General features: G+C 37.9%; 1 protein-coding gene across 2 annotated transcripts in view; it reads right to left on the bottom strand.

Annotated features, from left to right (window-relative positions):
* LOC131057374 (uncharacterized) overlaps positions 1-17,550 on the bottom strand; it is a 339,223-nt gene that overhangs the window by 84,205 nt on the left and 237,468 nt on the right. For both annotated transcript variants that reach the window (XM_057991535.2, XM_057991533.2), the window contains one exon: positions 17,115-17,196. In XM_057991535.2, coding sequence (XP_057847518.2) covers positions 17,115-17,196 — 82 coding nt within the window. The remainder of the gene's footprint in view (positions 1-17,114; positions 17,197-17,550) is intronic.

Here is a 17,550-nt window from a genome sequence, read left to right as displayed (position 1 = left end):
AACTCTTCTCATGCCATTTGGTGGATTTGTTTGCTGGTTTGAAGGCGTTTGAACAGCAAAAAACGTTTTTGAAAATGCCACGTTTTACTTCTTCAAATGCCACGAATCATACCTCTCCTAAGTTATTTTGGCTTCTTTCATCTAGGCATGGAGGGTGAATTTATTATTTGACCGATTCTTCATGCTTTTGGAAGGCCATTTTCTGCCCATGGCATTTTGGTAAAAACGTGGCTAGGGTTTTGGAATACAGTTAATTTCTTTTTAAGAGATATTGTTTCTTATTTCAAAGATTAATCATCTTGTTGAAGAGGCATTTTCAGATTGGAGCAAGGTAAGATTTCTTTTCTTCTTGTTTCATTTTTCTTGTTTTTTTTTGTTTTCTTATTTTACTTTCTAGTTGTAAATTTGTAAATATGTTGGTTCTTCCCCAAAAATCGGTTTTGTGAGAGAGATTTTCCCCTTTGTAAAACAATTTTAGAATTGCATTGATCTTCCCCATTTTACCTCTTTACTTGTATTCAGGATTTTAAATCCCGATTACAAATTGGATGAAAATCATTGTTCTTCCCTTACGGATAAAATATTTAACCATCTTTTGTTGAAATTCCAAGTTGCAAAGATGAGAAATACCCATCCTTTCAAAATCGGGTTTTTAGAACCGCATTACATGTTGAAAGTTCTTCCCATTTTCTTGAAGATGATCTTCTCAAAATCTTTTCATATTCATTTCTATCATCCATACATACCATTTCATCCACTCATTTCACACCTTCATTCATTTTCCCCATTTAAAGTCTACCTACGGTCAGCCATCCAAAACCCGAAATTGGTCCAAAATGCACTAAAAAAACACTTGAAAATGAGTTCTAAAGGTCCAATTACAAGTGCAAACTTGTGTTTACCCATTACACATATGAAGTTGCATGTTTGTTCTCCACAATTGCAAGTTAATGCTCTTGTTTTTCCCACACATGTAATGCAGCTTCCAAAACCCGAAATTCACTTGTGAGCCCATTTTTGCATCAATTTATCCCTTCCCTTATCAGTCCGGTTTGCACACACGACCTACCAAATCAATGAATTAAGGCATGGGCCTTATTTTGCAAGCAGATTTCAAGATTGGAGGATGATATAAAGAAGAGATACAATAAGAATTCATGGTTGAAAACATAGAATGCTTTCAAGACAAAGATGGTCATGACATAAAAAGAGGAAGGTCGCCCTTTCCCTCTTGAAAAGCCAGTACTACCCCAAGCAAGAAGATAAGGATGCAAGTTCCCGTTCCGGTTCAAGATGTCTTTACCAATCCAGAATACTTCAACTTCTAGCATCCTGAAGCGACATGAAGATCATCACAGACAAAGGATGATGCAATTAGAGTCGTGTCTTTAGACACATGGAATAGTTTTAGTTATGCATTTGTAATTTTGTTTTGACAAGTTACATGTAAAAAATAACTTTGTAATTGCAAGCTAACTCATTACTTGCACTTTTGTAATTACATGTAAGGCAACTACAAGTTGTGTTTAGTTAGGAAACCATAGAGACGAGACTCGCCCGGACTCGCCTAAACTCGGCGAGTCCGAGTCTGAGTCATGCTCGCCGAGTCTCTGGGGCTCAGACTTGGACTCGTCCGAGTCTGGCGAGCAAACTCGCTAGACTCGCCGAGTTGGCCAGTTTGGCTCAAACTCGCCAAACTCGGCGAGTCCCAAGCCTCAAACTTGGCTACTGGCTGGGTTAGTGTTGTGACCATTTCACACATCGCCCCATTGCAAATGGGGACCCCTGCTTTTTTTTGCTTTCTAGGGTTTGTTTTCTAGGTCTTTTAGGGTTTTGTCTGTTAGGCTTTGCATTTTGAGTGTCGCCAAGGGGATCACATGGATAGCAAGTTCGGCTTGAGTAATGTCCTGATCCTGACATTTGGCTAAGTCAGAATGTCCTGATCCTGAAATTTGGCTAAGTCTAAAAGTCCTGATCCTGAAATTTGACTAAGTCTAGAAACTGAAAAACCTCCAAAAACTAGATTTTGCAATATAACTCCTGGAGGTCTGAAACCACTCTCAAACATCCTCAAACCATATATGGAATATAACTTAAAGTATAAGAAATGTCACTTATACTTAAATGTTATATTCCATAAAATTATCCTAACGGAGAGTTCAAAAAAGTCAAATTTTGCTCCTGACCCTTCCTGAGGGTCCAAAGCGAATTTCGCTCCTAACCCTCTTAGAAGGTCCAAAGCAAATCTCGCTCCTGACCCTTCCTAAGGGTCCAGGGCGAAAATCAACCTAGGACTCATTTCTAGCCTTATTTGATCGATTTGAGATGTCAAAGGCATGGTGGAGGATGAAGTGAGCATGATAAAGTATCCAGACTTGATTGAAGATGATGAATTGAAGGAGTTTTGCCCAGAAAATAAAAAATCACTCCTGACCCTCAAAGAGGGTCCAGAGCGAAATTCTTGGTATGCACATTTTTTGACTTTTCTTGGACATGAGAACTTATTCATAGCATGAAACAAGATGACATCTTCCTTAGCAAAGAAATTTTGAGATGAAAAGTGAAGCATTTTTGTCCAGGTAGCAAAAATCGCTCCTGACCCTCGGAAAGGGTCCAGAGCGAAATTTTCAAATATGCACTATTCTTGCAAGATCAAAGTGATTTTTATAATTGGAAGGGATGAAGGAAAGCATGTTCTACCCGTTGAATATAATTTGGATGATCAACAAAAGAGGAAATCAACCCAAAATCAAAAAATCGCTCCTGACCCTCAGAGAGGGCCCAGGGCGAAAAACCTAATATATGATCTTTTCATCCAAGTTTAAGAAAAGCCAAGGCTAGGCATGGGTTTGAAATAATGTTTAAATTGCCTTGAAGTGAAAAGAGATTGTTGAGAGTCAGAATTTTGAAGGCAATTACAAAAATCGCTCCTGACCCTTGCCAAGGGTCCAGAGCGAATTTTCAGGATTCTCTCCTTTGTTTGAAGGATTGAGACAAAATATTGTGTGGATAGGAAGAGGATGTGATGTTTAATGCCTTAGAGGCAATTTGGAGTCCAAAAGATGAAGAAATATGCTTAAAACCAAAAAGTCGCTCCTGACCCTTGCTAAGGGTCCAGGGCGAAAATCACAAAAACTGCATGTTTTCTTCAAAATTGTGCTAAGGCAAGGATAGGCTAGGGCGAAGAGACCTCCAAGTGCATGATGAATGATGTTTTGCCTTTGAAAATTGATGATTTTGGTCACAAAATGAAAAATTGCTCCTAACCCTCAGAGAGGGCCCAGAGCGAGAATGTTGAAAATTCTCATTTCGCCTCACAACAACGAAGCAAATTTGGATGAAGTGGTTAATGCAAGGTCATTGCCTAGTGGCGAATGAAGTCTTAATGAAAAAGGATGGAGAATTAAGCCCAGTTTGCAAAAATCGCTCCTGACCCTCAGAGAGGGTCCAGGGCGAAAATTTTGGAAGGATGATTTTCTTGCTTATTTTGGAGGCCTGAACGTGATCTAGCTTGGTGAGAAAGTGTTTTGATGAGGAAGTGAAGATTTTTAGTCAAAATTAAAAAATCGCTCCTGACCCTTGCTGAGGGTCCAGGGCGAAAATTTTGGAAGGATGATTTTCTTGCTTATTTTGGAGGCCTGAACGTGATCTAGCTTGGTGAGAAAGTGTTTTGATGAGGAAGTGAAGATTTTTAGTCAAAATTAAAAAATCGCTCCTGACCCTTGCTGAGGGTCCAAGGCGAAATTGACATTTCCACCTATTTTTCCTCACGTAAAATGTCAAATTTGAAGTGCAACGCATTAATTGGATATCAATTTACCCTCCAGGAGATTTTCAAATCAAGATGTGAAGTATTCAAGGCTAAAATTGCAAAATCGCTCTTGACCCTTAGAGAGGGTCCAGGGCGAAATCATCATGAAGGTTCATCAAGCTTTGTTTTAAAAAATTAATATTCTCCAATTTGCATTTGATCGCCAAAATTGCTAATTTTGAGGCATTTGGAAAATTAAAATTAAATTCACATTAAATTAAAAGCATTTTGGCATTTAATAAATTGATTTTAAGCCTTAGAAAATCGAAATTTGCTTTGGAGGCATTTAAAATTAATTTTTATTAAATTAAAATAAAAAATAAAGTGCTCAAGGCCTTTTTTGTTTTTATTAGCCAAGTCGGCCCCCTTATTTTTGAGATTTTATTTATTTTTAACCTCCTTTTTTGCCAAGTCAGCCTAGAGGAAGCAAAGGGGTGAGCGCTCTATATACTGGAGGAGTTTTTTTACATTTCAAATCATTCAATCATTGCCTTAAGTGCGAAATTGGAGAGCTAATTGGAGGTGCGAAATAGTGCTAGTTTGGAGCGAATTTCTTTCAAGTGTTGAAGGCTAGAAGGAAGTGGAGTTTATTCTTTTCAAGCTAGAGGAGGCGCAATTCATCCTAGAGAAGGCTTTGATCTACACTTTGCCTAGCGAAACCTATTTTTTACATCATTTCTTAAAGTTTAATACTCAAGAGGAGGTATGGCGAAATCATCTTAACACCCTTGTTCAAGGTTTGATTTTTAGACATTTTTTTAGAAAAGTCTAAGTATTGTATGGTTAATTAGGAAATGATAACTCTAGATTTATCATGAAGTTTCCTAATTAAAATCTTAAATCTTCCTTTTAAGTCTAATTTCTACACTTCAAGATATAATACTAATTGTGAAATGTTGCGTAGGTGTCAAGATGGCGACTCCAAAGGCAGGAGCATCTACTAGTCGCCCGACTCTCATCAAAGAAGATCAAGCAAGGATAAGGGCGACCTCTTCCAATCCAACATTCCAAGGCGAGGTACATCATCATCCTGCACATCAAAGACAAAAGAAGTCAGAGCAAGGGTTCGTTGAAGAAGCAAATAGTTTCAGAAGAGTTAATTAAAGCTAGCTTCTCAGCAACATCAAATTGGCATCAACCAAGTGTCAGATGAGGTGGCATCCCTGTCATCACTTCTTCAGTCGGTGTGGTCCACCTCAGCATGTCTAGATTCAATGTACCTAACTCATGGGAGATGGCACAAACTTCAATGTACCTACCCCAGCTATCTATCGGTCGATTTTTCCAAAGAAAACATGTTTCCTAAAAATGTAATTTTATCATTGGTCAAGCATTAAATGCTATGTAATGGTTGTAACAAACCCTAATTAGGGTTTTCATTATTGAATCTTGGCCATTGATCTTAGCCATCGAATTGTATTGTGGGCACTATATAAGCCCCGACTCTTCATTTGTGAAAGGCTAATAATAGAAGATAGATAGAGAGTAGTTAGAAGGTGAATAGTCAATTGATAGAATAGCAATTAGAGTAGAATAGGAGAACAAGGCAAGAAATTGTTGCCATTGATTGTAAACAAACTCCATTTTCATGGAAGTAATGGTGAAGTGTGTCGTTTCTTGCAATATGCATGGTTTCTTGTTGAATCTTCAATTCTAGATGGTAGATGATTAGATCCAATGAAGGAAATTGTTGAATGCACCTGTGTGGAATCCGTTTAATCCATACCACTAGCCTCTTACCTATTGTAAGGACGCCTTGTGTGGTCAACTGGAATGAAATGAGCTTAATCATAAGTCGTTACACATCTATTGTTTCATGCTTTTTCTTGAATGGTGATCTTTGTCAGATGGTGTACGATTTAAACATATTGGAAGCATCCCTTAGAAGATCGCACTGAGTTGGTGTTGAATTGTTCAGCCTGATGGTGAGACCCAGCCCAGTAGGAATCCACCTAGTCATTCATCCATCTTCTCGCATTCTAGGTAGTAGAGTAGACTTCCTGAACCTTGCATCTTTTGCCATTTGTTTGTCTTCCAGTTAGTTAGTAGGACTTGTGATTCCAACAAATCAGACGTTCAGGTCATTGAAGTGTAAGTCCCCTTGTGATTCCAGCAAATCACATCATACCACTGGTGCTTATCCACACGTAGAGATCCTACAGCAAAGAACCTTGAAGTCACCCTGATTGATCCTTTTCGCGATATCTTCAGCATTCAGAGGCTTTACTCAAGAGAGGATAAGGTACCCTTGGGTATTTTACTCTGTGTTAGATAGTGTACAAAATACACGTCAACAGTTAGTAAAATGACAAAAAAAATACATTTTAAAAAGTTTTTTTTAAATGAATGTTATCTTCTTTGTTCACTACAACCCCCGCTTGAGAATGAGAAAAATTAGGGTTACAACATGCTAGCCAATAGAAAAATAACACCTTGGGGGCGCTGCCCCCAAACCCCGTCGAAAACTATGGGGGGAAACTGCGTCGATAGAAGTAGGGAAAATTTAAGCTCCGAATCTGACACTGATTGGATCGACCAGGTAGATATAGAGGCTGAGACTATAGCCATGGCAGAGGAGGAGCGGAGAGCACGAGCACAGACAGGAGATTCAGAGGCAGATAGTGACACGGATGTTCCTGATGTTGGTGAGCATGGCATGGTGTCACGGGGAGTGGCTATGGCTGTCGAATCATCCAGGACCTACCTTAGATGCCTTCGCAGGGGGACGGGGCCGGAGGGTGCAGGCTCCTCTGAGCCATAGGCTTGTAGTTGTATTTACCTTTGGTATTTGTATGAAACATTTGATGATGATCATATGATGACATGGATTTTTTATTCCATGAGTTTTGTAATATTGTATACATTTGACAATATTTATATATCTATGTTTGTTATTTCCTTCAGCTACAATTTGCGTTTATGCTTATGTGATTGATGTATACTTGTGTATGTAATCAAATGAGCCGAGTTTGATGATGTTTTTGTGTCTTTAAGGTGTATTCAATAAAGGGTGCCTAAAACAAGTTTTAAATCTTTAAAAATCTCTAAATTTCTTGAGTTTTTCACTTTCCCGAGTCCAACCGAGCCTAGAGCTGAGTCTGACGCCGAGTCTCGAGTCCAAGTCCGAGTCGGCCTTGCCAAGTTCGAGCCAAGTCTGAGTCCCGTTTCTTTGATATTTCCCCAAGTGTACAAAATTTTCAACCAACAAAAGAGTCTACCTCGGGGAAAGAAAAAGTTATTTCTTGAAAAGTATTTGTTTCTTTTTAATTTTAAGTGCACTTTTTCAATATAAAGTTTCTTTCTAACTACCAAAGTGTTGTGCTTACACACACACCCCGTCAGTTGACAGACCCCCCCCCTAAATTTTGTTTGCCTGTGCGGGAGGAATGGATGTTTCTGCAAATACCTTTCATACCTCAAAGCCAAATCACCCGAGATTGTTGTAAATCAAATCGTCCATAGTCTTCGAGTTCACGAAACTCCAGAAGTTGAAAACTAGCTAATCGCGTAGGAGGAAGAAGACAGGTAAGGCGTTTTAGCTTTCAATTTTTGTAAAATGGCCCAAGGGTCCGAAGTTTTCTTTAAGTTGCGAAAGGCGTTAAATGGTCCGAAAATGCTTTCTAAATGTTGCAAAAGGACCCTTATGGTCCGAAATTCACTTGGGTCACTGAAATTCGGACCCTAGGCCGAAATTTGAAAGTTTGAAAATCGCTAAAAGCTTGGAGAGCTCCGAAAAGTTCAAAGATGCCGAACTTCGGACCCTAAGGACAAAATTTCAGAATTTGCGAGTGTCGCCAAAAACGTTGAAAGGTCCGAAAAGAATGTGGCCTCCGAAGTTCACGCCTGGGGCGAATACGAGGTATAAGTTTTGAAAGGGCCTTCATCTCGCCACAGGGTCCGAAGTTGGAAGATAAACACAGAGTTCACGAATTTGCCAAAGCTCTGAAAACGAGAGGGATAAACGCGGAGCTCGCAAACTCCCCAAATGGTCCGAATTTCACCTAAGTCATCTAGTTTCGGACCCTAGGGCCGAAATTTAAAAATGTCGAAAAGTTGCAAAAAGCCCCCAGAGGTCTGAATTTCACTTAAAACACCTAATTTCGGACCCTGGGGCTGAAATTCAAAATTTTGTATAAATTTGCAAAACATGCTAAAAGGTCCGAAATTCTGGATAAGTTGTAAAAAGAGCCTTAGGTCCAAAATTGTCCTAAAATCGTGAAAAGGCGTTATAACCCCGAAATTCGTGAAAAGCGTTAAAACTCCGAATTTGCAAAATTGGGCCTAAAGTCCGAAAATATCTCCAATTCGCAAAAAAGAAAAAAAAAATGTCTAAGCACTCCGAAATTCGCCAAAAGAGTCTAAAATCGCGAAATTCCAGAAAGTGCCAGAGGTCCGAAATTTGCTTAAGTTGGTGAAAACTCCAAAAGCTTCGAAAATTAGCAAAAGTTGGAAAGGGTCCGAACTTAGCTAAAGATCGCGCAAGGGCGAATTTTGGCAAAAACTCCGAATGGTCTGAAGTTCGCAACATAGCGCGGAAAGTTTAAAAATGGCAAAAACGTGAAAAAACGTAGAGTTCGTAATTTGGAAGATGGAGATGTGAAGTTTAAAGTCTGCAAACCCCCCCCCCCATTCTCCGAAATACACCAGAAAAGGCATGAGTGTTAGGATTTTAAAATTTGCAGAGGCTCTTCAAACCTCCAGAATTGCGCTATAAGAAGTTTTCAAAATGCCATAAACCCATTCAAAATGCCCAAGACTCCAAAGGTAAAATCACGCAGAAGTAAATCGCCCAAACACTATCAAGACCAAGGATCAGATTTCACATTCGAAGAGAAAGGAGAAGCATTTTCAAGATACATCTCACAAAGAGCTTCTCAAGCCAGACGTCGTAATTAAATTTAATGTTTGTTAAATTAAATTATTTAATTTTTCAAATTGATTTATTAAAACGAAATTGATCGTTCGCAGGTCGTAGGACATCATTGGAGAACCAGGAGAAAGACCTGAAACGCAAATAGAAGAAGGATCACAATCAAGGCCAGGCACTGAAGACTGGAAAAGAAAAGATGCAAGAGCGCGAGAACAACCAAGCATTGGGAAGCATGCCACTAGACCACAAAGCTAAAGTCTACCACCGGGACCAAAGACCAAAGAACACTCTGAATGCTGCAAGTCTATGCATTCTCAAGAAAGTGCACAGCTGGATTTAAGTCCAGAAATTTAGTTTTAAAACTGAAACTGCTTTATTGTAAACTGCATGTGGGTCCCGTGCAAGATATTTTTGTGGACAACTATTCCCAACCACTAAGAAGATCGGATAGACTCAAATTAATGCCAAAACAGTTGTAGGTGGTTGAAATTGTGGTTGGTTGGATAACTGAGAATTGATTAGGCATCGGTTAAAGCTGCTAGCTTCTAGAAGGCAGATTAGGGCCCTTGGATGCAGTCCATCCTAACCTTCGATTCAAAATTGTAATATCTATAAAAGGCAGAGGCCTTTCTTTTGTAAAGGGTTAGATGGTTAGATAGTTAGAGATTGTTGAATAGTTAGACTCTGGTGAGAGAGTTAGATTTTAGAGTTAGAATAGGTTAGATCTTAGCAATGGCATTGAGATGTTGCAGAAATTGTTGTAATAGGCAGCTGAAATCAATATATAAACATTGATTTGGTGTTTATTGTCTTGTTTTCATCCTGTTTGCATGGGTTCTCTTAGCATTTTAGATAGATCTTTCTATTTTGAGTGTGCACGTATTTGATAGATTCAGGCTCATACCATTGAGGATATACTGATTGTGTATCCTTTTGTATGGTTAACCTGAGCCTTTAATTGTGCTTAGTTCAATTGCAGGTGTCTGTCTGAGCAGCGCTAGAATTGGGTGCTTAGCCGTGCGTCTCCAGTCTGAAAATCTTCCAAGTCCCTTTGAAGATTGCACCGTTCCTGCAAGGTTGTGAGCTATTTTGGCCAAACAGGAATTGGTTATGTTGAATCCGTCTACCCACATACCCGTGTTGTTAGTTTTAGATCTCCTAACCCTTTCCTTTTGCTCTTTATTACGTAATTCGAGAATCACAGCAAACCAATTTGTTGCAAATCGTAAGTTCCCTTGTGTTTCCAGCAAAAACACATCAAACCACTGAGTAGTCCTGCAGTCAAGACCTAACAATCAAAACCTTGAGGTCGTCCCCTTTGATCAAACCAAAAATAGCATTAGGGACTTCCTTATATCAAGAGAGGATAGGATACTCAGCTGGTTATTCTATTATGCGTTGGCCGTATGGAGATTGCAGCAATGCGATTTCAAACACGTCAACACAAAGTCATTGTAAATTTTTGAGCTCCGTGCAAGTGCACTTTTTTGAGCTGCTTTATGTTTGGTAGTTGGTAATTATAAGTTAGTTGATGGTTGGTGGTGATATTTTGTTATCCATTAATGGGTATGGGCAGCCATGTTTTATAGGATGAATCTGGGCCACTTGTAAGATTAGATCTTGGCCATTCATCCATTTTTGAAAGTCTATATAAGGGATGGTTTCTCCCTTATTTTTTAGTAAGAAATCTTGGATTGTTGCAGAAGCTCTGCAGAAATACATTTAGACTTAATGAAGATTAAAGTTGTTATTGTTTCATGTGAGTGCATGGTCTATTTCTTCACTCTTTAAATTTATGTTATGTATTTTGTTTTATAAAATAATATGTGCAAGTTGATATCTGATAGAAATCTTAGTTCATACCATTAAGGATTGGTTGATTGCCAACTCCTCTGCATGGTTAGTCTGAGCTCACTAGTATACTTAGTTCGGTTATTTAACATGGAATGTATGAATGTCTTAAATTCAGCGTTTATGTTTAATGGCATGAAAATCTGTTTCCCCTTTGGAGATTGCATCAATTTTATCTAGTTGTGTGAATTGCTAGCAAAATAAAATTTGATTATTGCAAGGTTTCTGTCTATCAACTTGAATGTGTTATTTTTAGGTAGAAGTAGTTAGCATCCTCTTTCCCCCTTTTACCTATTTTCCCCTTTTTTTAAAAAAAATCTGAAAGTAAAGTATCCATGGCAGCATCAACATACTGACGGATCAGATGAACCAATTCGTAGAGCCTAGGGGAAATCATGTCTGAGACCTTTCGAGCCAAATCCATCCACCAACATCAGTCCCCTTTGTGTTTCTAGCAAAAGACATCAAACTGTTGAGCTATCCTACAGTCAAGACCTGACAATCAAAACATTGAGGTCACGCCCACACGATCAAACCAAACAACATTAGGGATTTCCTTATTTCAAGAGAGGATAGTATACTCAACATTCTATTCTGCGTTGATCGGAGAGAGTAGTAGCTATACGAAATTCACCACGTCAATAGATCCAGAAGGCGATACGCCTTAGACTCACTACTATAGCCAAGAAGCATACATTTCATAGATTTTTCATCAAGTTTCTTTCTCTTCTGTTTAGGAATGTGCATATAAGCAATGCATCCAAAAACACGAAGATGTGAGATAGATGGATTTACCCCTATCCATACTTCTTCTAGAGTGATCCCATCAAGGGCTTTGGTTGGAGCAGGATTCAGAAGATAAATTGTAGTGTGTACAGCTTCAGCCCAATATGCACGCTCTAGATGTGAATCTTTTAACATACTGCGGACCATCTCCACGATGACGCGATTTTTCCGTTCCACAACACCATTTTGTTGTGGGGTGTACGCTACAGTCAATTGACGTCGAATGCCATTTTCCTTCAGATATGTTGAGAATTTTGTGCTGGTGTATTTCCCCCCTCGATCTGAGCGGAGGACATAAATACGATGATTCATATCTTTCTCCACAAGAGTACGAAACTCTTTGAAGTATGAAAAAGCCTCATCTTTATGCTGCAAACAATATACCCACATTTTACTTGAATGATCATCAACAAAAAGCTGAAAGTACTTGTATCCATTGTGACTAGGTGGCATGGGACCGCACAAATCGGTATACATCAGCTGCAAAGGTTGACTGGCACAATGCTCACTAGAAGGAAAATGTGCTCGATGTTGTTTACCAGCAATGCAACTAGAACAAATTGCATTAGATTTTTCAAGGGATGGAAGCCCTTTGACCATGTTATGTTTACAAAGCTTGAGCAAGTAACTAGTGCTCAAGTGACCAAATCTACGATGCCAAAGCATTGAAAGATCATTTTCCTTAGTCACTAAGGCTTGATGATTTGCTACTGTATCAAGCCTAAACATTCTACCAACCTTAGTAGCACTAGCAACAATCTTTTCATTTTTAGACTTATCTTTGACAAGACACACCTTTTTATCCTTAGTTGAATCAAATTCAATCCTAAGGTTATGATCAATAAATTGAGTAACAGAAAGAAGATTTTTGGTAAGCCCTGCCACATACAAAACATTAGTAATCCTACACTTATGTATGCCAAACTCTAAAGAGATGTCACCAATACCTTTGATTTCATGAGTGGTATCATCTCCAAGAGTTATTGTACCATGATGAGGTCTCAATGTGAGAAACCATCTTTTGAAGTGTGGGTTGACAACATGTATTCCTCGTTTGGAGAATCATCTGCTTCAGCGACATTGCTTTGTTGCTTCTGTTTCTTCTTCTACTCCCATTGCAGTTTTCTGCTTTGAAAGGGCTTCTTTGGATGTGATTTGATGGAAGATCCTTTTTTGAAGGAGTTGTACCAACAATTCTTCACATCATGTCCAACTCTGTCACAGATTGGACACTTCTTCTAAGGTCTGGATGAATTGCCAGATTTGGGTGGTCCACCAGATTGCTTCATAGGCTTTGCCTTTATGATGAGTAGTCATGGCATGATCCTCCTCCTCATGTTTGTGCCTTAGAGATTCTTCTTTTTGAAGTAGATTCACCAACTTCTCAAAAGTGGGTGTTGTCTCAGTGACATTCAAAGTTGTCACAAAGACTTTATATTTGGGAGGCAGTGCCTGTAGAACACTAGGCACCAAAAATGCATCTTTAGTCTTTTCTCACAACGCTTGTAATGAAGCTCTCAACTCTGCAATCCTTTTGAGAAAAGATTCCAACTATTCTCCATTTTTCATCTTCAGGCTGTGTAGCTGACTCTGCAAATTCATGATCTGATTCTGATTCTTCGCCTCATACACCATGTTCAGTTTGTCCCCCACATCTTTGGTTGTGGACGAGTCACGGATAAAGGGTTGGACATCATCAGACAAACTGAATAGTATGATCAATTTGGCCTTTCTGTCGGCTTGATCAATTTTTTTCTGTTCATCAGCATTTGTATTATGGCGTGATGTGGCATCAGTAACCACATCCCAAACTTCCTCAAACTAAAGCTGAGTTTTGAGTTTGGTCTTCCAGGCGGAATAATTATTTCCACGTAGTAGCTAAGAATCTGGGAGAAGAAATTTTGGAGAACTTCCTGCCATTTTGTTAGAGAATGAAGTAAAAGAGCACCTCCTTTAAAAACAACACCCCCTAAGAGAGTCGAGAGTTACATAATTTGAGTCAAAAACATAATTTCTTTTTTTGAAAACCTCCTTGGTGTGAATGAATTCACACTAATAATAGTGTAATAAGTTATACCTAGTGCACAATTCTACTTCCACATCATTGCCTTGAGTTATACACTTTCCAAAATAAAATCATCATGATTAAAGAATCAGAAAATAAGATATCACCATTAGCTGTGTGAGGTAGTATGTAGTGCTTGTGAAAGCAAGAGACCTCTAACACGGACCTTCACCTCACAAAGGCAACCAAAAGAATGGAGCCCATGCCAATCTCCATCACACAAAGTGTGAGATTTTTTCAAACAGGAATCGCCAATGAGATCTCCACCACCACTCAAGACTAGCACCAACAAATTGCACGAGCTATGGGTTGTGCACAGAAGGACTGATCAAACCGAGCTAGTATGCAGAGCCAACACACGCAACTCTGAATTGATAAGCAACATCCAGATATTTGCCAAATTAGACACAGCAACCTGATACACAGCAAGAACAAATCTAGTCGCATTGGCAACACTAGTATTAACATTTTGGTGTATGCTTTTCCCAACTTGTGCACACGACCACCACAGTCATTTCCATGTGAAGCAGCAATGGCAAGATGCCCACACCACTTTATATGAAGATTACGATGAATCTAACTAGACCAAGGCACTGTTTAACACTGCATATAATGAGCCGTCTGCAAACAGCAAAGCTGAGAAATTGTGTGGCTGCAAAAAGAACTAGTGTCAAAATTAAAATTCCATTTTTGACGATGCTTGATTCAGCTCCAACATCCACAAATCATGCTCGAATCAGAGATTAGTATGAGTATTGTTTATTATACTGCCGACCAAAAGCCCTCGAGGCACGATTACCATCATATCGTCGGGCTTATGACTCGACTCAATATGTCACTCCAAGTGAAATAAATACTCCAGCGAAGCCTTCTCCTATGCCCGCTCTGATACCATATCAGAACTTGCAGAGCAATCGAATACCTTACTTGCATTATAGAATGTAATGTCCCATTTTAGGAACAATGCAATATATTCACAAAATACAATGCTCTCATACCACTGTGATGTCCCCTTTTAGGATAACTTGTGAATTTGGGACAACTATCTTGCAAAATCAATCGCAAGAGACTTATTTCCTTTAAGTCTCAATTATTACTATGAATTTGATCTATGATAACACTTTGAATTATGCAATTGATATAATATATATATATATACAATAATAATATTATGCAAGGAACAATATATATATAGATTAAATGTTGATCACTGCTATCTCTGATTGAACAATCACATATATGCTAGATGATCTGATCTATATATCTGCACTTAGTGCAATTCACGCTGATGAGATTATCTCCGCTATATCTGATATGTCTGATAATAAATATGCAAGATGATCTTGATATTCAATCTTATGTTAGCCTTCTCTGATTTAACAATGGATAATATGCTATAATGTCTTTCTATTGGCTAGAGTGATGAATTGCTATTTCTGATTTAACACTTGAGTATATGCAATGTATATATATATATATGATGCTAATATCGCTGGTAGTGATATGTTTCTGTTTCAGATGTGTAATTATATTCTTGCAACAAGAGAATGATTCTGTTTCTGATGTAGATGATTTGCACTTGCAACAATGGTGCTGTTTCTGATATTTTCTTTTGATCTAAGCAACCGAAATAGGCCAACAGGCTTATGCTCAAACAAGCAGATCCAATAAAGGATAAATAAGAGATAAAGGTTTTCTAATGATCCTCGATGAAGTGCTATCGATGTCCCACTTATACCTTGCAAATCAAATGGTTGCATCTTTTGAATGTGTAAGAGACATGTCTTTCCCTAACCATGTCTCTCCCCACAGATCGCATCTCTTCAATATACTAATGATTATTGTTATCCCTTAATTGATGTAACCCCAATTAGTGCTTCTTCTTTTAATTATTATATCTTCATCGCTGTTGTTCTATCTCAGCCACGTCACTTATAATGTCTCATGGAATCGCTCCAATACTTATCACGTGGTGTTGGGTACGATAAACTTATGGTCCTGCTGCTGTAGATACTCATAGCGTAGATGTAGGTGATCGAACTGGTGGATTTTGTTGTCTAACCACATTCTTGATAATTGCTAACAATTGGCTTTACATATCGACACAATTCCATTGAGAGTAGATCAATCAAGGTATAATATTGATCAATAATGAATCTGAAGTAGATGGATGCTTACTGTCTTTTATGTTGACGCTTATGATTGTCTTCTTGGGAACAATTAATTGTTGAGTGCTTGACTATCAATCTAGTCTTCTTATCGTCTATCGATAGTATGTCTTCAAGTAGGATCGGTATCGGATGTATGTGACTGCTCTAATTATTCCATAATGGTGTATCATCTAGCTGTGATTATCTTTATGAGATCATTAATTGCTGCTTGCAATCATCTCGTCTTGTATGCATGGATGGTTGATCTTCTTGATATGTGTAATGAATCGCTTGCAACATGATAGTCTTTGTTTCATCACCGCCATCATCTCATGGCCCGCAATCGAGTGAATGCCCGCAAGGAATATGAGTCATGATCTTAAATATAGGAGACTCTTTAACGGTCTAAGTACAGATCTTCCGCATTCGTGACTCTCCATTCTTCCAGGGTACGAAGGAAAAAGAGTTCTATTAGGTCCGATGCATATGGGTTATACAATATGAATTAATAGTCAAACACTTCCGATAATTGATTTATCGGTATTTCTAATGATTCCTGTGTTTACCGGTTCTCATCACGGCAAACATTAAAGGTTGGCTTCAAGAGATATTTTCGATTTTGCTGATGACAATGGGTTCTCAATCCATTCCAATGCTTATTGCATTATAATTGTTTGATAGTTACTATATAAATAATAATAAATAATAATCATATATAACAATAATAATAAATAATAATCATAAAAAATAATAATAAACATTAATAATTATATATTAGAGGAAAATCGTGAAGTCTCATAAATGAGACATTTTCCAATATTATTAAATGTTAAATAATAAATGTTTTAATTATCGTATTTATTTAATCCAATGTCCAAAGAGGGGTTATGACATAGAAGATAATTTATACATGAATATGATTGCAACTGTGTGCTTTAGCTAGCACTCACGGGTTCAACAAATTGCAAACAAACTAACCAAAGTACTAAGTTTACATACCAATAACAACAAACACAAACAAACATTAAACAACCTATCTACGTGGAAGAAATGATGGAGTAACCAACATTTCCATTATTTTGTACTTGCAATGAGAATGAATGTTACACACCTAGGATTTTCTTATAGAAGCCCCTCAAGTTAAAATAAAATTCATCCTTAAATCAATTTGATAACATTCACAACAAAAACCAATATTCGTGCACTTAGTTCCTCCATGATAGAATTTTAAGAAGGTGTGTTCTTCTTCAACGCAGATCAAAATCACTAACAATTATCTTCTCAACATCATTGACAGTGGCAATTAAATGTACCTAACCATGGACATTGCGGCTATGAAAACCTGGTTTCAAAAATTTCAACCTGAAAATTTTTTGAATGTTCAGTTAAATAGTGCAGATAGATACATGTTGCACATGGAGCAAGATTCAGTACAACATCAAATCTCTTGAAGATTAAACCACTTATGATGTCACGCTACTCAATATCTATAAATACCAAGGGTATACTATTAAATTTTTTTTTACTGTATCTCAAGCTATGGATCAAAAAGTAAAGGATTACAAAAATAGAGAAACACACCTTATTGTACTCGTCTGCAAATCTCTTATTCCCAACTCTAGGAGAGCCAAAGTTATACATTGTAATGTCAATGCAGCCATGCCTGACAGACATGAGAACATTAATAAAGGAAATATAAGAAATCCAAAATGCGTGAAAATTGGCAAGAGATTTGATAATAGTGAACACTAATGATTTGAAAAGCATTTGAAAGGAGAATAATATCCGTACACATAAAATGAGAACATTAGTTTTCAATAAGATATGAATCATGCTACAAAATGGATCGGAAAAATAGATACATGTTTCCAACATTTAATTGCCTCTTGTTCACATGCATGTAAAAGAAGATAAAAATGAATTTTAAATTTTGAAAGCAGTCACAGGTATTTAAAAGACAGTATGCAAACATTTGAAGGATTCTGATCATAGCATTTAGGCGAGTGGTCAGACCAAA

The sequence above is a fragment of the Cryptomeria japonica genome, chromosome 5 (assembly GCF_030272615.1).
Source record: "Cryptomeria japonica chromosome 5, Sugi_1.0, whole genome shotgun sequence".
In the NCBI taxonomy this organism is placed as follows: domain Eukaryota; kingdom Viridiplantae; phylum Streptophyta; class Pinopsida; order Cupressales; family Cupressaceae; genus Cryptomeria; species Cryptomeria japonica.
The sequence above is the reverse complement of the archived record's forward strand: the minus strand, read 5'-3'. Positions and strand labels throughout refer to the sequence as shown.